Source organism: Eleutherodactylus coqui, chromosome 2 (assembly GCF_035609145.1).
Source record: "Eleutherodactylus coqui strain aEleCoq1 chromosome 2, aEleCoq1.hap1, whole genome shotgun sequence".
In the NCBI taxonomy this organism is placed as follows: domain Eukaryota; kingdom Metazoa; phylum Chordata; class Amphibia; order Anura; family Eleutherodactylidae; genus Eleutherodactylus; species Eleutherodactylus coqui.
In genome coordinates, this window is record NC_089838.1 from 315,828,288 (window position 1) to 315,854,530 (window position 26,243).

At 47.5% G+C, this 26,243-nt stretch overlaps 2 protein-coding genes across 4 annotated transcripts in view; one reads left to right on the forward strand and one right to left on the reverse strand.

Annotated features, from left to right (window-relative positions):
- Positions 1-14,660, reverse strand: part of LOC136612902 (TLC domain-containing protein 4-like) — a 49,712-nt gene extending 35,052 nt beyond the window's left edge. Inside the window, exons 1-2 of the mRNA XM_066593648.1 lie at positions 14,519-14,660; positions 12,108-12,215 (exon numbers count right to left, since the gene is read on the reverse strand). The gene's annotated coding sequence lies outside the window, so the exon portion shown is untranslated. The remainder of the gene's footprint in view (positions 1-12,107; positions 12,216-14,518) is intronic.
- ECSIT (ECSIT signaling integrator) lies at positions 388-25,816 on the forward strand. Of its 3 annotated transcripts, none has more exons than XM_066593646.1 (8): positions 388-472; positions 18,194-18,288; positions 18,615-18,978; positions 19,874-20,097; positions 20,476-20,533; positions 24,441-24,586; positions 24,669-24,768; positions 25,422-25,816. In XM_066593646.1, the coding sequence occupies exons 2-8, from the start codon at positions 18,202-18,204 to the stop codon at positions 25,667-25,669; spliced, it is 1,227 nt and encodes a 408-aa protein (XP_066449743.1). In that variant the 5' UTR covers positions 388-472; positions 18,194-18,201; the 3' UTR covers positions 25,670-25,816. The 3 variants fall into 3 exon arrangements, with proteins under 3 accessions (XP_066449743.1, XP_066449741.1, XP_066449742.1); XM_066593644.1 differs by lacking the exon at positions 388-472 and adding an exon at positions 16,927-17,077; XM_066593645.1 differs by lacking the exon at positions 388-472 and adding an exon at positions 16,927-17,071.
- The last annotated feature ends 427 nt before the right edge of the window (positions 25,817-26,243 follow it).

Sequence of the window (26,243 nt, forward strand, 5' to 3'; positions counted from 1 at the left end):
ACAAGTAATGTATAGGCCAATCCTGGGAATGACAACCTTAGCTCTGCTACATCTGCAGGCCTTTGCCAATGAGTGACTTTTAGAGGATTTAACCCTTTATATCATAGACCTTGAACATCTCTAACACTTTCTAAACTGTCATCTTGGAAATGGATGATGGATATGGTACTTCTTAATTATGCGCCCCATTGTCGTGCTCATCGTGGGCACGGTCTGGGCAGAGCTGGGTGCCATATAAATAGACATCTTGTGTTGTTCTTCAGGATTGTCTAGTCATGAGTGTAACCCATTATATAATTAGGTGATCCTAGATATGCCCAGGTGTCGCCCTGTTGGCAGTCCTGCTTATTAGGGTAATTTGCTGGATGTTTATCAGAGATCAGCTGTTTATGCGGGTCACTTTGCTGGTACTGCTGTTTTACAGAGGGCAGTGGGCACTCCGGTGGCACTGTTTTCTCTGGACGCTTTGCAGGTACTATTATTGCTGAAGCTGTTTATTGGGGGCACTTTGCAGGAAATATTATTATTGACATGGCATGCCTTAGCTGCATATGATACATGTGACTACACAAGGAGCCTGCCACCAGCTTTTAGGGTGGGCACCAGGTGGATGTAGGCTGGGGGGAAATCACCCTCTTTATGTCCTCCTTGCAGATGGCCTTCTTTCTCCAGGCCGGCAGCATGTTGTGGAGCCACATGAATCCTGCCCTCTGATGTTCCAAGGTGCTGCAGTCAGCCCATCAGCGCCCCCACAACAAGATTGCTTACTTCTGCTACTGCATTCGTTATGAGCTTGATTCTTGGGATGCATTTATGTACTGTGCTTTGTGCTGGTGCTGTACTTATGTTATGAGCTTAGTTCTGGTGCTGTATTTATGTACTAAGCTGGTTCTTGTGCTGTACTTATATTATTTGCTTGGGTCTGGTGATTGTATTTATGTACTGAAGTTGATTCACACTGTATGTATGCTGTGAGGTTTTGGGGCTGTATTTCTGCTATGAGCTTGGTTATGGAGCTGTAGTTATGTTATGAGCTTGGTTCTGGGGCTGTATTTATGTTATGAGCTTGGTTCTGGGGCTGTATTTATGTTATGAGCTTGGTTCTGGGGCTGTATTTATGTTATGAGCTTGGTTCTGGGGCTGTATTTATGTTATGAGCTTGGTTCTGGGGCTGTATTTATGTTATGAGCTTGGTTCTGGGGCTGTATTTATGTTATGAGCTTGGTTCTGGTGATGTCTTTATCTTATGAGCTTGGTTCTGGTGCTGTATTTATGGTATGAGCTTGGTTCTGGTAGAGTAATTAGTCAGTGAGTTGTTCTGGTGTGGGTGTGCTGCTATCTTGATGCTTTCTGCACAAGCAGAATACAGGCAGAATACACATCGGTGCATCTCACCTAAGGCCGGTTCTGATTTTTGGACAGCACCATGTGAACACTCTTTATTGGGCACTGTGCTGAAACAGTTTATTTTGGGCTCCTCCTGGCTCTCTCTCCTTCTCTCTGATATTCTATGGTGCTGCTATCAGCCCATCAGTGCCCCCAGCAACACAATCATTAGTTGTGCTACTTAAATTCGGTTATGGACTTGATTCTGGGGCTGTATTTATGTTATGAACTTGGCTATGGCATTGTATTGGTATACTGAAGTTAGTTTGATCTGTATCTACATTATGGCCCTCGTTCTGGGACAGTATTTATGTTAGAAACTTGGTTCTGGTGCTGTATGGAGGTTATGGCCTTGGTTCTGGCATTGTATCTAAGTACAGAGGTTGTTTCATGCTGTACTTATGAACTGAGCTTAGTTCTGATGCTCTTTTTATGTTATGAGTTTGGTTCTGGTGCTGTATTTATATACCAAACTGGGTTCCGGTCCTGTATTTATACTATGAACTTGGTCCTGCTACTGTATTTATGTACTGAGTCTGGTTCTGATGTTGTATGTATTCTATGAACTTAGTTCCGGAGCTGTATTTATGTTATGAGCTTGGTTCTTGTGCTGCATATATATTATAAGCTTGATTCTGGTACTGTTATGAACTTGGTTCTGGTAGAGTATGTATTTACTAAGTAATTCTGGTGTGGGTATGCCGCTACCTTGCTGCTTTCTGCACAAGCAGAATACAGACAGACTGACTATCAGTGCAATATATATCTTTTTTTCCTATGACTGGGAAAAGGGGTATGCCAAAAAAATCCTGCGCAGGGTGCCATCTAACCTATGGCAGGCACCATCCAGACACCGTTTATTAGGGACAGTTTGCTGGTAATACTATTTCTTGAGGGCATTATTCTGACACTTTATTGAGGGCACTATGCTAAAACTGTGGACTAGAGATGAGTGAGCATACTCGCTAAGGGCAATTACCCGAGCATTGTCCTTAGCGAGTACCTGCCCGCTCGGAAGAAAAGGTTCGGCTGCCGACGCGGGTGACAGGTGAGTTGCGGCAGCGAGCGGGGGGGGGGGGGGAGATCTCCCCTCCGTTCCGCCCCGCTCTCCCCCCCGCAGCTCCCTGCCCACCGCCGGCAGCCGAATCTTTTCTTCCGACCGGGCAGGTACTCGCTAAGGGCAATGCTCGAGTAATTGCCCTTAGCGAGTATGCTCGCTCATCTCTATTAAGGACTCTTCACCAGTAATATTATTTCTGGAGGGCACTATACTGAAGCTTTTAATTTGGGGCACTATTCTGGGACTGTACATTGGGGGCATTGGGCAGACACTGCTAATTGGGCGCACTTTGCTGGCAATATTATTTTTAGAGGGCACTATGCTTATATTGTTTATGTTAGCACTTTACTGGCACTACTGTATATAAGGCCATTCTCTTGGTTTATGGGAGTCACTGCTGGCACTGGCACTTTCACATTATGGAGGACATGAGCCGTACTTGTGGACAGGATTTACAAAGAATAGGACATTTTAGCAGCAAGTAACTTGCACTGTATGTGGTTGCATCAATCTGGCTGACAGTCCTCATTCCGCCTCCCTCATTGTCTTCTACCATTGAAGTGTTTCCACCTTTGGGAGTGGCTCTTGTGCCCTCCGCTTAGTGCCAATTTAGATGTGGGACACCATCAAACAATATTATTTTCATACAAAGAAGACCTGAAGCAATAGTAAATCCTTCAAGCGGTAAGCTGCAAAAAAAAACAACAATGCGGTAAACTTTGCAGTGTAGCAGAATGATCGTAAAAATGAAGACAAGCGTCCAAGATGCAAAAGCAAGTCTACATCAGGGTGGCAAATCTGTCTCGGGCTGAGACAACTCTGAATCTATAGGCGCATTTAGACACAACGATTATCGCTCAAAATTCGCTCAAAAGCCATCTTATGAGCGATAATCGTTGCGTGTAAATGTGCCCGTCTTTCAGTTTTCTGCCGAATTATGGATTTCAGTTCAGCATGAAATCTGTTCTTCAGCAGAACAGCTGATAAGACGGACCGCAAGCTGTGCTCCGCCCGGGGAGCGCTGATTACATTGTCCCAGCTGTAATCAACGAGGCAGAACAAAGGGGATGTATTCAGCAAACAGCGGGTGGTCTGTTCTCTGAATACAGCTCCCGGAGGCTCAGACGCTACTAATTGGTACTAATAGGCATTAGTACCAAGTAGTAGTTTTATGCAAAATGATTGCTCAAAAGCCATCACTAGATCCAGAGTATCCATAAAGGAACTAAATGTAAGTTAGCTAGGCAAGCTGAGAGTGTATGATACAAAAGTGTGAGTTAATAGAAGTACTACGCAAGCAGCCTGATTATGAGTTTTATAGGTAAGGAAACCGCATACTGTCCTCAAGGAAACGACATAACTGCACACGGTGTTAGTTGATAGAAATGCTATAAGATTCAGTACATTGCTATGCTAATTATGTCTTAATCACAGTTGTGACATAGGCTGGAAATATCAAAGATCTCTGTTTATTCATATAGCATATGAGCTGCTGTGCTGGTATGCTGCGCTGCTGTGTTATCCAGGACACTGCTATGCTGTGCATTGAACACAGTTGTGATAGAGATTAGCAGTGTCAGAGTGGTCTCTAGTATACACACAGCATGCAGGGTTTTGGGGAATGGTGTGTCTCTATTAAACCACAAAGGGACTGCCTAGCTATCTATAAACATATATTGTATAGTGCAGCCATCCCTAAACCTAATCTAAAGAACATATAACACATGCCCTTATATGATTCAGGACTTCTCTGTTTGTTGCTCCAACGCATCAATCCTCCTATCAGCTTCCTTCGCAGTCCAGCTTTCACATTCATACATGGCTTGGGGAATATGATGGTTTGCACTATCCTGCGTTTAGTGGCTCTGCCGATATCCCTACTTTTCCAGATTTTGTCCATATTTATCATCCCGCTTCGCCCCAATGCTATCCTACGTTTTACCTCTGGCATAGATCCTCCAGCCTGGTCAAGTTTTGAACCAAGGAAGATGAAGTCTCGAACGCATACTATGGTCTCGTTGTCAATTCTGATTTGAATTTGGCCATTTTTTGTAGTTGTCATCATTTTAGTTTTCTTTACATTCAGGTAGAGGCCCATTTTTTCACTTTCAGTATTAATCTTCCATATCAGCTGCTTCACACCGGCTTCTGTTTCTGCAAGCAGAGTTGTGTCTTCCATGTAATGGAGATTGCTGATGTTTCTGCCACCTATTTGCACCCCGGTTTCCAATTCATCTAGGTTCATTTTCCACATCATCACTTCCGCATATAGGTTAAACAAGAAGGGTGAGAGGATGCTGCCCTGTTGGATGTCTTTGCTGATCCTAAACCAATCTGTGTCCCCATTCTGTGTTCTCACAGGGGCTTCCTGATTGGTATAAAGTGATTGTATCAACTTGAATAGATGCACCAATACACCCAGCTCTGGTAGGACGTGCCATAGCTTGTCATGGTACAGAGAAGTTACCAAGAAAGCCAAGGTGGCAGTCAGTACAGATTCCTATACCATCAAAAGGCACTTGGAAACTGGAGGAAACTGACAGGAAAACTTCTGGCAGACCACCAAAGGCCACCACAAGATCAGATGACAAGTTTTTGAGGGTCACCAGTTTGCGTAATCGGCACCTCACAGGACAAAACCTTCAAGTACAGCTGAACGCAGCAACAGATATACAAATTTCCATTTGACCTGTGAAGAGACGACTTCTATCTGCAAGTCTGACAGGTGGAGGATCAGCAAGAAAGCAACGGCTACGATGGTAAAATAAGTGAAACTCTTGCTTGGGCCAAGCAGCACCTCCAGTTGACTACTGAGGAGCAGAAGAAGGTTTTAGGCCCTGATTAATCAAAATTTTACATATTTGGTATATTATACAGTATTTTTGTATACTGTGGAGGAGGTGAAAGGATGGTGCTCTTTTTACTGCATTCAGAGTTGGCAACTTGCACAGGGTGACTGGCACACTGGACAGAAAGTGCTACCACAGCATTTTGATACACCACGCAGAGCCCACCATATATTATATGCCATTTATGGTACAGCTATCCTCCTACACACTATAGCAAAGGTGTCTGGCTAGTTGGTCAGGGGTCATATTACAGTAAGGCAATGATCCAAAACATACTTCTAGGTCTTACTGGTGCATTATGTCTTCACCAGACGTATGGGAGGAGACATGGGTTAGCTGGGTTGGGAGACAGGGGATGGGGAGGTAAAGCCCACAGGTGCTGATTGACTGGCTGATGCACGCTGTGACTGGGCTCCCCTGTCCGCTCCAAAACAAGACTGTCACTTTCCCCGGTGGTCTCCCATCTCCACTCCCTTTCCCCGCCACCCTCCAATCTCTGCTCCCGCCACCGCTGTCAATGTTTTTCCAGGTGGGCTCCCGCCTCTGCTGTCACTCTCCCCGTCAGCCTACCATCTCCGCTCCTGAACCCGCTGTTACTCTCCTCGCCGCTGCGCTCCCATCAATCTGCCAACTACGTCGCCCTCCCATTTGCAGTCTGGCCCAAGCTGTCACTCTCCCTGCCGTACTCACATCTCTCTTTGCGGCTCCTCTGTTAGTGTGGCTGCCCCTGGTCTTCTGTCAGGTGTCAGTTTCTATCCCATCTCCACTCACATCATGTGTCATTGGCCGCCACTGAAGGCAGCCACCGCTCACACATTAATAAATGCATGGATGCATCACGCTCCCGTCCCCTGTCAGGTGTCAGCCGCTGTACGTAGCCAACCGCTGGCTAACCTGCGCTGTCTTCAGCCGCCGGAGTAAGAACAGCTCGGAGGTGGCCGGGGGGGGGGGGGGGGGGGGGCGAGGCTGTGCAGAGGTGTGTGAGCGGCATCCAATGTCCATCTTTTGGGCATGCTCTCTAACTCAGGCTGACCAACCCATAGCTACTAGTGCAGTATGTCTAGACTTCCGGTGTCGACATATTGCACCAGTAACCCTTCAAGGTTACGTTAAAACTACTTAAGACGACAAGAAAAAGCTACTAGGCTTCAAAGAATGGAATGGCTGGTGCATAGTCTCCAGACTTTAACCCCATTGAGCTTGTTTGGGATAAACTGGACAAAAGGGTGAAAGCAAAGCAACCTACAAGTGCGGCACATTTGTGGGAACTTCTGCAACAATGTTGGGAAGAGATGTCTGACCAATACCTGATGCAATAAAGAATGCCTTGATGGTGTGAGGCTATCAACTATCAAATAGATGTAGTGGCTTTGAGGAGTAGATTTAGGGCTGCTGCCCACGGGGCGATTGTTAATTGTGTAATCCGTGGCGATAATCCTCACATGGGTCCTGCATGAAACGCTTTCCATAAGATGCTTATGGAAATCGCAGTCCAGTGTCCACGAGCGGAAATCCATTGAGATTCTCTGCGCGTAAAAAAAAAAATTGCAACATGCTGTGATTTGCTGTGAATTTATGCGTTAACGCTTCCATTTAAAGTCAGTCCTGCGATAAATCGCAATGACTTTTAATGTTCTTCCACGGCGAAATCCGCTTGCGAAATCCGACCATCGACAGCCGGCCTTAATTTGGTGAAACCAAGGTAATTCATTACTTTTATTTATCTTAACTTGTTTATTTTGTGCTTTTCTTTTAAATTACATTTGAGACATTAAACTGTATAAATATCAATAAAAAATTGAAAAATTGCAGCGTTCTAAAAGTTTTGGTTGGTAGTGTGCGTCAACGAATTAGGAGATCCTGTACCTTTAAGAGTGCAGACATACATGGCGCAACATCCTGAAGCTTCTGCTGTTTGCTCTTGAATAATCAGATTATATAAAGTCAAGGAAAAGATGAGAGAAGAGCGGAATATCAAAGCGTCAGGTGTATGGCGTGCGAGACTGAGCAAACAGGACGAGGACGTCCACGTTTCATCATGTTCTTAGAACCTGCTTGAGTAAACTTGGTGTCTGCTCTCACAAGGATATGTGATGGCCCCCTTCTTCAGAAGAGTAGTATTTACCTTCCCAACCTCTGAAGGAACATATATGGGTGTAGAGCAAAGGTCACAAAATGCTGTCATGTTTCATTAAAGATCATGTGCGGCAATTTATGTCCTTACATAACATACAGAGCAGTAATTCAAGAACATGTACACTCTCCGACCTGTCATGATAATATCAGCCATAGGGGGCAGTATTATTATTACTTTTTTTAACAATTTTTATTAAATTTTGAAATTTTAACAAGGAAGTATATCAGGTGCAACATAGATTTGGATGCCGGCGGGGAGCGGCAAGGGAGAGTGGGGAGGAGCGGGGGGAAGATCTCTCTCTCCCCGCCCCCCCCCCCCCCCTGCTCACTCCCACAACTCATTGCTCCCCCCGCCGGCACCCGAATCTTTTGAGACGAGCGAGCAGGTACTCGCAAAAGGCAATACTCGCTTGAGTAATTGCCCTTAGCGAGTACGCTCGCTCATCTCTAGTGATAATATAATCAAACAGTATGCCAAATTAGTTAATGATAATTACATATATGTTGTTCTGAAAGATAAGAACTCTTACATTATGTATGAACGTCCTCATCCAAGAAATTACTAATTCAAAAGTGGCCTCGCCAGGGCCAACCTGCTTAAGGATGAAGAGAAAGGGGGAGAAGTCTGGATTGGGGACGGGTTGGAAGGAAGGAACAGGGGTGCTATCTCGTGGGGTCAGTGTCCGGAGGAGGAGTACAGGGCTATGTGGTTGTATTTATAAATGGTAAGTTATACGATGTTTGGGGGACACTATTTTGGGAAGGGAGGGTGTAGTTTATCCATGGAGTCAAAATTTTCAGGAACCCTTCATGTCTATTACTTAAATACCAATCCATTCTGCGTTTTACTGCTGAGAAGTCCAGTGACGCCTGTCTCCATGATTGGGCGAGGATTTGTTTTGTAGCTAGGAAAAAAAAGGATATTAGTTTCCTGGAGGCTGAGGGGATGTTCTCAATACGCTTATTCAGTAAAGCCTCCCAGGGAGTCTTACGTGTATTGCAGTCAGTTACTGTGTATATTAAAGTCTCTTAACTCAGCGGTGGGACCACCAAATGTGGAGCGTGTCACCTGGGGATGAACAACCGTGAAAACAGTTTGGGGAGTAGCCTGGCACTGCATGACCTATTCGGGTGGGAACCAAGTACCAACGTAATATAACCTTAAATGATGTTTCCAGCATTGGTATATTATAGGGGGCAGTATTATAACTACTATAATACTACAAACAACAATATAACTACTATAGTACTGCCCTTTATGTACAAGAATATAACTACTATAATACTGCCTCCTATGTACAAGAATATAACTACTATAATACTGCCCCCTATGTACAAGAATATAACTGCTATAATACTGCCCCCTATGTACAAGAATATAACTACTATAATACTGCCCCCCTATGTACAAGAATATAACTACTATAATACTGCCTCCTATGTACAAGAATATAACTACTATACTACTGCCCCCTATGTACAAGAATATAACTACTATAATACTGCCCCCTATGTACAAGAATATAACTACTATAATACTGCCCCCCTATGTACAAGAATATAACTACTATAATACTGCCTCCTATGTACAAGAATATAACTACTATACTACTGCCCCCTATGTACAAGAATAGAACTACTATAATACTGCCCCCTATGTACAAGAATATAACTACTATAATACTGCCTCCTATGTACAAGAATAGAACTACTATAATACTGCCTCCTATGTACAAGAATATAACTACTATACTACTGCCCCCTATGTACAAGAATAGAACTACTATAATACTGCCCCCTATGTACAAGAATAGAACTACTATAATACTGCCCCCTATGTACAAGAATATAACTACTATAATACTGCCCCCTATGTACAAGAATAGAACTACTATAATACTGCTCCTATGTACAAGAATATAACTACTATAATACTGCCCCCTATGTACAAGAATAGAACTACTATAATACTGCCCCCTATGTACAAGAATATAACTACTATAATACTGCCCCCTATGTACAAGAATATAACTACTATAATAATGCCTCCTATGTACAAGAATAGAACTACTATAATACTGCCCCCTATGTACAAGAATATAACTACTATAATACTGCCCCCTATGTACAAGAATATAACTACTATAATACTGCTCCCCATGTACAAGAATATAACTACTATAATACTGCCTCCTATGTACAAGAATATAACTACTATAATACTGCCTCCTATGTACAAGAATATAACTACTTGTACATAGGGAGCAGTATTATAGTAGTTATATTCTTGTACATAGGGGGCAGTATTATAGTAGTTATATTCTTGTACATAGGGGGCAGTATTATAGTAATTATATTCTTGTACATAGGAGGCAGTATTATAGTAGTTCTATTCTTGTACATAGGGGGCAGTATTATAGTAGTTCTATTCTTGTACATAGGGGGCAGTATTATAGTAGTTATATTCTTGTACATAGGGGGCAGTATTATAGTAGTTCTATTCTTGTACATAGGGGGCAGTATTATAGTAGTTCTATTCTTGTACATAGGGGGCAGTAGTATAGTAGTTATATTCTTGTACATAGGAGGCAGTATTATAGTAGTTCTATTCTTGTACATAGGAGGCAGTATTATAGTAGTTCTATTCTTGTACATAGGGGGCAGTATTATAGTAGTTCTATTCTTGTACATAGGGGGCAGTATTATAGTAGTTCTATTCTTGTACATAGGAGGCAGTATTATAGTAGTTCTATTCTTGTACATAGGGGGCAGTATTATAGTAGTTCTATTCTTGTACATAGGGGGCAGTATTATAGTAGTTCTATTCTTGTACATAGGAGGCAGTATTATAGTAGTTATATTCTTGTACATAGGAGGCAGTATTATAGTAGTTATATTCTTGTACATAGGGAGCAGTATTATAGTAGTTATATTCTTGTACATAGGGGGCAGTATTATAGTAGTTATATTCTTGTACATAGGGGCAGTATTATAGTAGTTATATTCTTGTACATAGGGGGCAGGATTATAGTAGTTATATTCTTGTATATCTGAGGTCTCCTAAAATAAGTAGCTCTCTGGTAATGGGAAACCAGAATAATTCTGAATTCAGCTTTGGATTTGAAATGAGAAGAAAACAAGATAAATGCAAGAGAAGGGAGGCAAAGTATTCACACAATTACTGAATTTTCATGCAGATTTTATCCTGCCATGTGCCAGGGGGACCACTGACAGGCACTTATACAAATTTGTTATTGTTTGTTGCTTCACATATGAAATCTCATTCTTCTTCCAGAATCAATCATTTGTTCTCAGATTAGAGGACTGAGCGTGGGCAGCGCGGAAGGGATCGTGGCTTTCAAAAAGCAGATTAAAGATCCAAAGTGCAGAGCTATTCCCACAATTCAGAAGCAGGATACATAACACCCTATGTGCATGGTGGTTATATGAGGAAGGGGCATTCACTCAAGCAAGTTGCTTGCAATACGAGAAGCACAAACGATGATGACCTACCCTGAGGATAGTATTCTTCCCGGAAAACCCCTTTAACCTGAGCAGAGAGTAGAAAAGCATCCCATGTTATGTAAGCACTATATGGCAGCATTATTTGGACACTGAATGGCTGTATTATATGCAGGTTGCAAACCTGAATTTTTAGTTTTATTGGACAACTTAAAGGGGTTGTCCCGCGCCGAAACGGGTTTTTTTTTTATTCAATAGGCCCCCCGTTCGGCGCGAGACAAACCCAAGGGATGGGTTAAAAAAAAAAAAAAAAGGTTTAGTACTTACCCGAATCCCCGCGCTGCGGCGACTTCTTACTTACCTTACCAAGATGGCCGCCGGGATCTTCACCCACGATGCACCGCGGGTCTTCTCCCATGGTGCACCGTGGGCTCTGTGCGGTCCATTGCCGATTCCAGCCTCCTGATTGGCTGGAATCGGCACACGTGACTGGGCGGAGCTACGAGGACCAGCTCTCCGGCACGAGCGGCCCCATTCACCAGGGAGAAGACCGGACTGCGCAAGCGCGTCTAATCGGGCGATTAGACGCTGAAATTAGACGGCACCATGGAGACGAGGACGCCAGCAACGGAGCAGGTAAGTGAATAACTTCTGTATGGCTCATAATTAATGCACGATGTATATTACAAAGTGCATTAATATGGCCATACAGAAGTGTATAACCCCACTTGCTGCCGCGAGACAACCCCTTTAACCAAAAATCCTGGACAACCATTTTTTGACGGACACCTTGGATAAACCATAATGAATGGTGAAGATTCTAAGTGACACATATTTATAGGTCAGACTTTGATATGAACTCATTACCAGCATTTACTGAGAGCTGTAAAACATGATAATTACCATCATAATAACCCGCTCAACTATTAACAGCTCAAAAAAAACCCAAGTATATTTCTTCACGGACCCTGGAAAAGAGTGCCCTATTTTCTGGACTGCCCAGGAACTTCTGTACCGTTGGCATCTCTGATTGTATGGCGTGTTCGGGTATAACAGGTCCAGGTGTAGATTACACATTGATCTGTCTTTGAGATATTTGTGTCGGTTTTGAAATCCTGAACTGTGTAACAATGAGGAGCCGAGGGTCCTACCGCACTTATAGGGGCGGGACCGCCTTTATTGATAGTAATTACCATAAATATATATCTACTCACAGACTAGGAGGGCTGGACATTCCGATCCTCACACCGGCCATCACTTGGACCTACAAGCAGGGCACCATTCTCAGGGGCTTCCTCTTCTTCCAATGACTGATGCTATCGCTGCGAAGAAGAGAACTCAGTGAGGCTCCTCTAAACGTATAACGTCCAACGGCAGTTTTTATTTTATCCAGAAATCTCTATAATTGGCTGCTGCCATGTGAGGGAAGGGGCAGTACAATGGACAGGAGAACAGGTAGATACACTCTTTGTCAAAAACACTCCGCCCCTAGAAGAAGTTGTCTTTTTGCTGCAAAGCTCAGCATGCAGTTACATCTTAAGGCCCATTTACACTAGCCGATGATCGCTATAAAATCGCTAATCGGTGATCGTTTTAGCGATAATCAGTGCGTGTAAATGTGCCCATCATGCGCTTTTCGGGCACTGTTAGCTGATCGTTGAATTCAGTCCAACCTAAAAATCGTCCTTCATCTTTGAGCGATCATCTGCTGGTGTAAGTGGGGCTTTAGGCAGATATGTAAATAAGTTGTGGTGCGATTAGATGATTGAAAAAGAAGAAGATTGGAAGCATAAATGGGAGCAAAGATAGTAGTCATCTTTATTCTTCCATGCCAAATATGAACAGCTGCAGGTCTTTGTCAAGCTTGTATCACATCTTGTATCTAAGCTGCAGGTGGAACAACAGGGTACTAGAGCCTCCATGCCCACCCATATCACATCTTGTATCCAAGCTAGAGGCGGTACAACAGAGTACTAGAGCCTCCATGTCCGCCCGTATCACATCTTGTATATAACACAGAGGTGGTACAACAGGGTACTAGAGCCTTCATGCCTGCCAGTATCACATCTTGTATCCAAGCTAGAGGCGGTACAACAGGGTACTAGAGCCGTCATGCCTGCCAGTATCACATCTTGTATATAACCTAGGGGTGGTACAACAGGTTACTAGAGCCTCCATGCCTGCCCATTATACAAGCTAGAGGCGGTACAACAGGGTACTAGAGCCTTCATGCCTGACGGAATCACAACTTGTATACAAGCTAGAGGCTGTAAAACAGAGTACTAGAGCCTTCATGCCTGCCGGTATCACATCTTGTATCCAAGCTAGAGGCGACCCAACAGGGTACTAGAGTCTCCATGCCCTTCTGTGTTACACCTTGTATACAAGCTAGAGGTGGTACAACAGGGTAGTAGAGCCTCTATGCCCGCCCATATGACATGTTGCATACAAGCTGGAGGCAGTACAACAGGGTACTAGAGCCTCCATGCCCACCCGTATCACATCTTGTATACAAGCTAGAGGTGGTACAACAGGGTACTAGAGCCTCAATGCATACCCGTATCACATCTTGTATACAAGTCAATGGCGGTACAACAGGGTACTAGAGCCTCCATGCCCATCCGTATCACAACTTGTATCCAAGCTAGAGGCAGTACAACAGGGTACTAGAGCCTCCATGCCCATCCGTATCACATCTTGTATCCAAGCTAGAGGCAGTACAACAGGGTACTAGAGCCTCCATGCCCCCTATATCACATCTTGTATCTAAGCTAGAGGTGGTACAACAGGGTACTAGAGCCTCCATGCCCATCCGTATCACATCTTGTATCCAAGCTAGAGGCAGTACAACAGGGTACTAGAGCCTCCATGCCCCCTATATCACATCTTGTATCTAAGCTAGAGGTGGTACAACAGGGTACTAGAGCCTCCATGCCCATCCGTATCACATCTTGTATCCAAGCTAGAGGCAGTACAACAGGGTACTAGAGCCTCCATGCCCCCTATATCACATCTTGTATCTAAGCTAGAGGCAGTACAACAGGGTACTAGAGCCTCCATGCCCCCTATATCACATCTTGTATCTAAGCTAGAGGCAGTACAACAGGGTACTAGAGCCTCCATGCCCATCCGTATCACATCTTGTATCCAAGCTAGAGGCAGTACAACAGGGTACTAGAGCCTCCATGCCCCCTATATCACATCTTGTATCTAAGCTAGAGGTGGTACAACAGGGTACTAGAGCCTCCATGCCCATCCGTATCACATCTTGTATCCAAGCTAGAGGCAGTACAACAGGGTACTAGAGCCTCCATGCCCCCTATATCACATCTTGTATCTAAGCTAGAGGTGGTACAACAGGGTACTAGAGCCTCCATGCCCATCCGTATCACATCTTGTATCCAAGCTAGAGGCAGTACAACAGGGTACTAGAGCCTCCATGCCCCCTATATCACATCTTGTATCTAAGCTAGAGGCAGTACAACAGGGTACTAGAGCCTCCATGCCCCCTATATCACATCTTGTATCTAAGCTAGAGGCAGTACAACAGGGTACTAGAGCCTCCCTACAAGGGGTCGGTTCTCCACAATAAATTCTCCTTTTGCTCTGATATGTAGTCACTTACTTATATCACAATCACACAGAGAACGTTTCTCTCCGTTCCGACAACTCCTTCTAGGCTGTGGATGTTTCTGACAGTGTGTACAGGCCCTTACATGAACTGGATCGACAGGTCTGGCTGGGAGGAACGGCTCACGTCTCAATACCTGATTATATAAGCAGGAAAAACACCCAAAACGTCCGCGTACCAGATCCAGAGCGAGGAGGGCGAACACAGAGGCGGGCACCAAGGAACCACCGCCACATGCAGAAGATTGTCTAGACTGGGTTTAATTGTAACAAACCCTCAGATGTGACACATGTCAGGGTTAGTGCAGCCCTCGGCCCTGTGGACAGGGATGCCCTCATTTACTGACAGGAGGAAGCTTCAGTACAAGATGAGGCATCGGAAGGTTGTTGGGGATGAAGAATACAACGGCTCTGCGGATTGGATCATGGCCAAGTTAAAGGGGTCTTCTATGAGAAAGTTGTCCCCTAACCACAGGATAGCGATAACTAGAGAATCAGTGGGATCCGACCGCTCGGACCCCCAGTGATCGCCTGGACGGGGGTCCTGTTTGGCCAATGACTGGAGTGGCGGCAAGCATGTTCGGCCGCCGTTCCATTAATTTCAATGGGAGCGGTGAAAATAACCGCGTTCAAGTACTTGGCGATCTCCAGGGCTCTCACCAAAATGAACGGAGGGTGGCCAAGCACGTGCGCTGCAGCGCCATTCACCTGCCAGTCCCAGGACCCCCGTTCTGGAGATCAGTGGGGGCAGCAGTGGCTGAACCAACCTGGTCATCTAGTTATCCCCTATCCTGTGGCTAGGGGGCAATGTCATCTTACTGGAAGAACCCTTTAGCGCAAGGAGCGGGGGCCATCTTGGATTCTGAGCTCCGGCGCAGCTCCACACCGCTCTGCTCAACTACTCATAGATTGTGGCACAGCTCTGCCAACCCTAGGCCGTCTCACACGAGCGGACAGTAATAGCGGATTCTGCGAGCGATTGATCCGCGGTAATACACGGATCAATCAAATGCATTGGATTACGCAGTTTCGCTCACATTAGCGGGTCGGAATTTTGTAATCCGCTTGTGGAAAACAGAACGCAGCAAGTAATATATTACCGCGGAATCCGCAACATGCAGCCCATTGTGCTCTACGGTCGCGGATAAACCCGCAGCACATACGCAATTACATTACATTGTGTACGGGCTGCGGGTACCCGCGGCATCGCTGAGCAACGGCACGGGGAATATAAACAAACATAAAAGTGTACTGCGCATGAGCGCCTGCGTGAGTAAGAAGTCATATGCAGTACGTTACGGGCGTACGCAGGGTCACGCCGGGATCCGCAAGTGGATTCCGCATACGGCTGTGTAAGCCCAGCCTTTCCCGGGCACCCTCACCACCCTCCAAGGTAGGAAGCTCGGTGCTAAAGAGGTGATAGAGGAGAACCCCATCATAGTACGGAGAGCGCCGCAGCCGTGGTACGGAGAGCGCCGCAGCCGTGGTACGGAGAGCGCCGCGGCCGTGGTACGGAGAGCGCCGCGGCCGTGGTACGGAGAGCGCCGCGGCCGTGGTACGGAGAGCGCCGCGGCCGTGGTACGGAGAGCGCCGCGGCCGTGGTACGGAGAGCGACGCGGCCGGGGTACGGAGAGCGACGCGGCCGTGGTACGGAGAGCGCCGCGGCCGTGGTACGGAGAGCGCCGCGGCCGTGGTACGGAGAGCGCCGCGGCCGTGGTACGGAGAGCGCCGCGGGCGTGGTACGGAGAGCGCCGCAGCCGTGGTAAGGAGAGCGCCGCAGCCGTGGTAAGAGAGCCGCGGCTGTGGTAAGCAGTAGCTACATTTAGGGATCATTCACACTGGCGGATATAGTTTCACTCCATGAAATACGCAGCCTTTTCACGGACTACATCTGTGTGTATTCACAGCGTATTTGGACCTTGTGGTATTTTTTGGGCACGTATTCACTGCGTTTTTCATGTGCGCAAAAAAAAAAAAAAACAACCTCAAGAAGTTCCCATAAATTTCGCCTTCATGCGTAAATATGCCCGTATCATGTGTATTCACTGCATATTTATGTGATCCCATTGACTTTAATAGGCAGTTTCGGTCCGTGATAAGTACCAATATAGGGCATGCTGCGCTTATTTTCACGCATGCGGATTTGTGCAGCTGCGGACGTGGCTGCATCCTGCGGCGTCACTCCGCAGTGACGGGTCCTAATGGCAGCCACTCTGCTTCTCACCCAGCTGTCCAGGAATATATAAAACCACTAAACTAAACCTTTTCTAACAATTCCCACTCGCAGACTTTGTTGTAATTTTAGGTTTCAGGGTGGCGTTTCGCGTTAAGCCAATCAGTTCCCTGAACTCTACGGCCATTTTCTTGAAGCCTGAGGCGCGTTCTGCTCCAAAGCCGCTCACAGTGAGCTCCGTCAAAATGGCGCCAAGGCTCCGGGACAGCGCGGAGCGGGAACCTCTAGTGACGGAAGAAGCGGAGGTGCGTTACAGCTGGCTCTTCCAAGATGGCGGCGCCCATGGAAGTAAAGTGACACCGACTTGCTGTGCAGGTAGAGGTGTGTGTAGCGGGCGGTGGGCTTGGTGATCCGGGACAGGACATGGCCGGCTGTCATAGATGTCACATTGAGGTCCCATCGCCCTAGTATCACAGATAGGGAAGAGGAACCTAGGAAGGTCTTAGAGGACATTGCAGCTGGCGGTGTGTGGGGGGTGTAGTCACAGACCAGTCAGTGCCCATGTGACCCCGGGCTGCCATCATACGGGTGCGTTCACGTGGGCGTACACATATGCGCAACGGAGGAAGGCACCTGGTCTGATGAGTCCCGCCTTCAATTACGTCTTGCGGACGGCCAGTTGCGAGGATCTCTTTAAAATATGAATGTTATGGCTGATCGGCGGACGTCCCCCCCCCCCCCCCCCCCTGCATCGCGGTGCAGGAAAAAATCGTGACTTGTCCTATCTTTGGGCCCAGGAACGCCTTGCCCATTGATTTCAATGGGGTGGGCAAAGCATCTCGTGGCCGCCCACCGACGGATTATCACTGCGGGATTCGTGGCCAGATGCCTACCACGAATTCCGCAGTAATGTCCGTCCATAGACATGTTGGGGTAATCCATTCTCCCCTGCACACAAGCAGAAATCAACAGCGATTTTCCGCTCGCGGGGGAGAATCGCAGCATGTTCTATTCTGTGTGTAAAATTGCACGCACGGCTTTTATTGCTATCAATGGAAGCCAACCGTCCCACCATACTTCCACTATGAGCATTGCGGAAAATTGCATCACAGCCCGCTGCGTCATGCGATCTGGCCGAGACGCTCGTGGCGGTTCCAGAGAGGCGAGTATGGGGTCTCTGGGGGGCGCTGGGTCTGATTCCGCTGCAAGATCTCGCAGTTGGAATCCGACCCGGCCGTGGGCATGAGGCCTTCCTTCTACATATACTCGTTTACACACAGATCCATTAAAGGGAACCAAAGGATGGGTGACAGAACTGAATGGAAAGATTGCCACACGTCCTTTTTTTTACATAATAAACAATGTTCCAATTCACTGACAGCAAGCAGAGATATTGAAAATCATTGGTAATTGAAATCCATGTATGGTAGTTGGATTAAAATGCTGCCCGTGAGCCTGCGCTGTATTTAACCCTTCATTGTGACCTTGTTGTTGCAGGCGTGAGGATGAGGAGTCTGCGCTTGCTGATTGCAGCCCACAAGCTGGGGGCTGGGCTCGGACACACGCCGGCGGTGGAGCCCCGTGGGGTGCAGGTGAGTGTATGTTCACACCTATTCCTGAGCTTTACCATCATTCACATACATGCAGCAACGTTCCTATAACCAATGGTGGCTGACCGCTGCCGGATTATCAAATGTGCTACTCCGGCGCTGGTCACTAAAGAAAGACTGGTGGAGTCAGAAATCCACCGGTAGTCTCATTTCTGCTACTGCTGCCTCATATCCTTCTATCACTCCACCATGCTTTACACTGTAACATCTCTATAGCTCACAATGGCTGCTGTGTATTTGTTTAGGCTCAGCACATATTTGGACATGTGGTCATAAAATGTGTAAACTCGTCTCTCTGTTGCCATCAGTTTCTCCGCGCCGTCCACACCTCGTCGCCCCCAGGCCCTCCAGTAAATACCTCATCAACAACTGTGGCTCGTTTTGAAGATGCTTTCGCCAAGGACCAGCGGGATAAAGCCTCGTTTGTCCAGGTGCTGGATCTGTTCTGTGGCCGAGATGTGAGGCGGAGAGGACACATTGAGCTGATCGAGGCGGCGCTCCGATGGATGCCTCACTTTGGAGTGGAGAAAGATGTAGAGGTCTACAACAAACTGCTCGACGTGTTCCCCAAGGAGGTGTTTATCCCACAAAACTTCATCCAGTCCATGTTCCTCCATTATCCCCGCCAGCAGGAGTGCGCGGTCAGAGTCCTCGATCAGATGGAGTACTACGGTATGTGTAGTGTCTGCACAAGATGATGCAACTATGTGACATGGAGCCTGCCCCCCGACCGTAGAGTAACAGGAGGGAGGGGCTATGTGACATAGAGCCTCCCCCCCCCGACCGTAGAGTAATAGGAGGGGGGGGGGGGCTATGTGACATGGAGCCTGCCCCCCGACCGTAGAGTAATAGGAGGGAGGGGCTATGTGACATGGAGCCTGCCCCCTGACCGTAGAGTAACAGGAGGGAGGGGCTATGTGACATGGAGCCTGCCCCCCGACTGTGGAGTAACAGTAGGGAGGGGCTTTGTGACATGAAGCCTGCCCACCGACCGTAGAGTAATAGGAGGGAGGGGCTATGTGACATGGAGCCTGCCCCCGACTGTAGAGTAAACGGAGGGAGGGGCTATGTGACACGGAGTCTGCCCTCCAACCATACGGTAACAGGAGGGAGGGGCTATGTGACATGGAGCCTGCCCTCCAACCATACGGTAACAGGAGGGAGGGGCTATGTGACATGGAGCCTGCCCCCCAACCATACGGTAACAGGAGGGAGGGGCTATGTGACATGGAGCCTGCCCCCCAACCATACGGTAACAGGAGGTAGGGGCTATGTGACATGGAGCCTGCCCCCCAACCATACGGTAACAGGAGGGAGGGGCTATGTGACATGGAGCCTGCCCTCCAACCATACGGTAACAGGAGGGAGGGGCTATGTGACATGGAGCCTGCCCCCCAACCATATAGTAATATATGTGATATGGCTTGCTCCTCCCATCACAGGGTGACACAGGAGGGAGGGGCTATGTGATATGGCTTGCTCCTCCCACCACAGGGTAACACAGATAGGAGAGTTGTACTACTTTACCCCTATTATCAGCTGGCAGTAACCATCTTCCTTCTTCCAGGTGTCACCCCCAACAAGCACACACTGTTCCTCTTGGTACAAACATTTGGAAAACTCAGCCACCCTGTGAAGAAGTACCAGCGGCTGCTCTACTGGTTCCCTCGTTTCAAGCATACCAACCCTTACCCTGCGCCGCTTCACCTTATAGCTGATCCTGTTGCCCTGTCAAAGGTTTGCCTGGAGCGAATAGCCGCCGACAGAGATGCCCAACTGACGGTGTACCAGGTGATTGTCTGCACACCCGCTGTGCGATCGATGAGGCCCAGCAGAGAAGTTCTATACAGTCCCTTCCATGAATGTGAATAATGCAGAGATTGCTTTATAACATATATTGCATGCTGCCCTAGGATTCCTTGAAGTTACAGGCCCAGAGCCTGAGGCTGCACTACTGAGAGGTCCTGATTTGCGGTATTATTATCCACATACAACTGGCAGTATTCAAAGTATTGATATTCATGCTCTGATTTGGGCTATAATACTGTATTGGGGACTCCAAAGGAGCGTGACTGTGTGGGCGGCCATTGATCCACTGGGAATGGTGAACAGATCTCATCTAAACTATGGTCACATATGTAACTGTTGACGTATACGGTTTTTCTACAGTTGCCGTCATCGGAGGTGCGTGATGATGGGACGGTCCTGGAGCATGCTCATCTTGTGGGTATGTATATCTGCATATATCATGTACAGCGTTTAGGTATGTAGACGGGCATATCAGCTGCTTAGTGACCACTCATAGTTTTTTTTGTTTGTTTTTTTTTACGGCGGTCACTAAAGGATGCTTGGCACAGGTCTCCAGTGCCAGGGGAAGTGGGCGCTGGGCTGTTTGATGACTATGGACTCCAACTCTGACCCAGGCTGTTTAACCCTTTACATGCCGCTGTCAATGCAGCCACGGCATGTGAAAGGCTGAGAGGTGGGCTCCCTTTGTCACCCATCGGACTCCTGCGCTGTGTTTGCGGTATTCCAGTGGGTTGCTATGGCACCCAGAGGCATTGAGATGGCCTCCAGATCTGCCATCTTTAGTGGCCTATGAGCCTCAGTGTTTGACTCGGCTGCATAAACCAATATAATACACTGCGATACTGAAGAATTGCAATGTATTATAGAAACGATCGAAAGTAATTAAATTCAAGTCCCCTAGTGGGACAAAAATAAAAAAAAAAGTAAAAAAAAAATATAATATAATCAAGTTTAAAACCCTTCCTTTTCCCCCTTACTATGTGTTTTAAAAAAGAAAAAAAAATTTGGTATCCCCACATTCTTAAAGACTCACGTAAAAAGGAGAATACATTTAGGCCGCACAATGAATTTCATGAAAAAAATAAATGTAAAGAAAAACCCCAGACCATAGGAGCTAATATTGCATATTTCACATCACAAAAACTAGATCAGAAAAGATTAAAGAGCGATATGGAGTTTGGAAAAAGGGGAAAACATAAAAAAATATATATTTTGTATCAATGTTATACCGCCTCTAGCTTGGATAAAAGATGTGATACGGGCGGGCATGGAGACTCTAGTACCCTGTTGTACCGTCTCTAGCTTGGATACAAGATGTGATACAGGGGGGCATGGAGGCTCTAGTACCCTGTTGTACCGCCTCTAGCTTGGATACAAGATGTGATATGGGCGGGCATGGAGGCTCTAGTACCCTGTTGTACCGCCTCTAGCTTGGATACAAGATGTGATATGGGCGGGCATGGAGGCTCTAGTACCCTGTTGTACCATCTCTAGCTTGGATACAAGATGTGATAGGCTGGGCATGGAGGCTCTAGTACCCTGTTGTACCCCCTCTAGCTTGGATACAAGATGTGATACAGGGGGGCATGGAGGCTCTAGTACCCTGTTGTACCCCCTCTAGCTTGGATACAAGATGTGATATGGCTGGGCATGGAGGCTCTAGTACCCTGTTGTACCGTCTCTAGCTTGGATACAAGATGTGATATGGGCGGGCATGGAGGCTCTAGTACCCTGTTGTACCATCTCTAGCTTGGATACAAGATGTGATAGGCTGGGCATGGAGGCTCTAGTACCCTGTTGTACCGCCTCTAGCTTGGATACAAGATGTGATATGGCTGGTCATGGAGGCTCTAGTACCCTGTTGTACCGCCTCTAGCTTGGATACAAGATGTGATATGGCTGGGCATGGAGGCTCTAGTACCCTGTTGTACCGTCTCTAGCTTGGATACAAGATGTGATATGGGCGGGCATGGAGGCTCTTGTACCCTGTTGTACCATCTTTAGCTTGGATACAAGATGTGATAGGCTGGGCATGGAGGCTCTAGTACCCTGTTGTACCCCCTCTAGCTTGGATACAAGATGTGATACAGGCAGGCATGGAGGCTCTAGTACCCTGTTGTACTGCCTCTAGCTTGGATACAAGATGTGATATGGGTGGGCATGGAGGTTCTAGTACCCTGTTGTACCGCCTCTAGTTTGGATACAAGATGTGATATGGGTGGGCATGGAGGTTCTAGTACCCTGTTGTACCGCCTCTAGTTTGGATACAAGATGTGATATGGGGGAGGGGAGCATGGAGGCTCTAGTACCCTTTTATGGTATCCTGCAACATATCACTCCTTTTTTGCTGTAACTGAGCCTCTAGATCGTGTAAACTCGTAGGCTGTGGAAGTTGACGTCCTAGATGGTCCCATACATGTCCTATTGGCGATAAATCTGGTGACCAGGCGGCCACGGAAGTGTGGCCGCCTGGTCACCTGGTTCCTGTGACCCCCTTGTGTGTGCGGCCGAGTATTATCCTGCTGGAAGCCGCCATGAGAGGAACACATGTGGCTGCAGGATGTCCTGAACATATCGCTGAGCTGTCATTGTCCCTCGTACCACTACTAGGGGGGACCGACTGTCCTATGCATGTCCCCCCAGACCATCACACCAGCAGGGGGCAGTGTGCTACTCCACAGCAAAGGCAGGATTGAGGCGCTCACCCCGAGGTCTCCAGACACGAACATGGCCGTCATCAGCGCCCAAACTAAACCTGGATTCATCACTAAAGACAACCTGGTTCCACTCTGCAGCATCCAGTTTTATCGTCCATGACACCACTGCAAATAGAGGCGACGGTGGGGGTCAGAGGCCGTACATGTAATGGGGACCGGGAGACCAAATGCACTTCAGCCAAGTGTCTGGAAATGGGGTGTAACGATTGTGTTGCCTGTCGAAACAATTGGAGCTGTTCATGCTTGTCGGACAATCATTCCTATCAACGTTCCTCTCTACTTGTAGTCTGTAGGGGGCGTCCTGAGCCTGGTCACCTTGTGTGCCTCCATCCACTGGTCCCAACACCTTCTAACAGTCTGGTCAGATGCTCCTCTCTACTCGTGGTCTATAGGGGGCGTCCTGAGCCCGGTCACCTTGTGTGCCCTCACACATCCGCTGGTTCCAACACTCCCTAACAGTCTGGTTAGACGCTCCTCTCTACTGGTGGTCTATCGGGGGTCCTGAGCCCGGTCACCTTGTGTGCCTCACACATCCACTAGTCCAACACCCCCTAACAGTCTCGTCAGACGCTCCTCTCTACTGGTGGTCTGTAGGGGGCATCCTGAGCCCGGTCACCTTGCGTACCCTCACACATCCACTGGTCCCAACACCTCCTAACAGTCTGGTCAGACGCTCCTCTCTACTGGTGGTCTGTCGGGGGTCCTGAGCCCGGTCACCTTGCGTACCCTCACACATCCACTGGTGCCAAGACCCCCTAACAGTCTGGTCAGACTCTCCTTTCTACTGGTGGTCTGTAGGGGGCGTCCTGAGCCCAGTCACCTTGTGTGCCCTCACACATCCACTGGTCCCAAACCTTCTTACAGTCTGGTTAGACTCTCGACTCTACTGGTGGTCTGTAGGGGGCGTCCTGAGCCCGGTCATCTTGTGTTCCCCAATCCCACCACCCTCCCCAATCCTCCTGTCCCAGAACAGACCCCTTTGATTTGGGATATTTTTCAGAGACCAGAACGGTTCTTTAAATGGGTTGTTTGTTGGGCCCAAACATTCCTCGGATCACCTGATACTTGGGCCGTACAAACGCACGAGTGAGTTGGTTGCTCGGTTGTCCATCTTCCTGTGGGGACAGGGAGGTGCACAGCCAGCCTGTGAGCTGGTAGCAATCATTCCTCCACTTAAGCCAATTGTCGATTCGTAGTGGTAGAAACGCGTCGGTGGACACCCGCTACATCGGGCTGGGAACTTGGCTTATGTGAAATGACCATAAGGAACATAATAGGTACATTGAAGACAAAAGATGTGCTGCTTTACTGTGAACAGTCATATAGCCTTTATTTCTTGAAGTGCTCCACATAATGTCAGTCACACAAGGTTCTTCAATGTACCTATCATGGATGGCCGTGGAGGACTGAGCGGCAGAGCTGCATCTGAGAAGACCCAGCCTAACGGAGGAACTGGTGGTGCACGAAGCGAGGTGGTCAGCATTTTTTCTTTTTTCTCTATGATGCCCACTAAATGACCTTCCCTAATATTTATTCAGTCATACCCGTCATGTGCTGCCACCTGGTGGTAGGATGGGTACCTACACAGTGTGTCTGTTTAACCTCTAGGTATCCAGTCTCCAGATCAAATGTGTCTCCTGGCTGACCATGACCCTGAGCATCCTGTAATAGTTGAAGGTCCGTTCCCGCTCTGGCTTAGGAAGACCTGCGTCTACTACTACGTCCTTCGAGCCGAGCCCACCGCCAAGATTAAGGTGGGCATACAGTGCCCGCTGTACTCCCGTCCAGGCCTGGTCATTGATATGAGGGTATAACTGTTGTCTGTTCATTGTTTAGGAGGAATTGGACCCCGAGAGATGTTTTTATTACCCCCTTCAACTGTCCCTGGATCTGGAGAGGGATCTTGGGGATGACTTGAGCTTTGATGTGGATGAAGGTAAGAATGGCAGAGGCTCGGTGGTCCGGATGGAACAAGCTGTAGGGGGGCAACCACATGGCCTCTCAGCCTCTCCACAACCTGACATAGCTGATAACAGGAAACGATGGATTGCATTCAACTGCATAGGTTTGGATGTAACCATGTAGAGTAAGCTTAGAGGTAATACTAAATCTATGGAGTTGCATGTGGTCTATTGTCTCCTGGTATCAGCCATTTTATTCCGAGGATGAAAATGGCAAAGGATGGCTGAAATGTGCAGCTTACTCCATGTTTACAGGGGGACAGAAGGGTCTGGTATTGGTTCAACCCAATGCTTTATTAAAGAGGTCGTACCAGCATAGGCTTTTATGACCTATCCATTGGTCTTACCACAGAGACCACCATCGATCCTGAAAACAGAAGTCCAGAGTCCACCCTCCTCCTCGCTGCGAGGAGAAGGGGGGGGGGGGGGTGCACAGGACCCCTGTTCTCAGGATCGGTGGGAGTCTCATCATTGGGTAGGTGATAGATGTTTATTCTGGTACAACCCCTTTAAAATAACTGTTCGGCCATGGTGGAATTTGAACCCTTGTAGTACACACTATAAAGGGGTTTCTGAAGCAGACACCCCCTTTATATATTTAGGTGACATCTTGCCCTCTTGTTTGCAGTGGAGGAAGGTCCGGTCTACGCAATGTGCATGACGGGTTCTGGGGATGAGAAAACACTGGGGAAATGGATTCAATGTCTTCAAGAAACCAACCCTGTCCTTGGTCAACTGCCGGTGCTCTTCAGACTGACCTCAGGCCCGCAGGAAGTCAGCCCTCCCGTGCAAGAAGAGTCTGAATCACCCAAGGAAGATACAAGACCATCGGAGGAGGAAGAGGAGACAAGACCGTATCGCAGGATGGAGCAGTAATAAACGCACAGTGGGGTGCGGGACGCCTCGTGTCTGGACTGGTCATGATACGGGGTCCGATCCCTGAGTCCGGCTCTTGCACTTCAGAGCATTTTATAGACTCTCTAATACCAGTGAGCAATTAAATCCTCTAAATGACTTCACAAAGTTTTGATTAGTGGGCAAAAAAAATAACATGATGGCCCTCCAGCCCAGAGAAGTCACATGACACAGAAGTCTAGTGTCTAGGATGGGGGGGGGGGGGTAGATGCCCTCTTCTGGCACCCTCTGCACCCCAGTATTTAGGCAGCTTTGCCATTGAGGGTCTGGGAATGTTAAAGTAACCCTCCGGTTTTGGGTCAAAACTTTGGGCCGGGCATGAGGGGGAATATATTACCTGTGCCTGTTCTCTGCTGTCCATCTGAGCCGCTATTTATGGCTGTCAAAAATGGTGCCTGCAAATTTGTATCTAGCTAATGTGCGCTGCTATCTCATTGGCCAGAGCTGATCACATGAACAATCAGAGCAGGTATAGTGCTTTGTTTTATCTAATCCTACCAATGCACTATGGGGATTACGCGGTCCGAAGATTGTG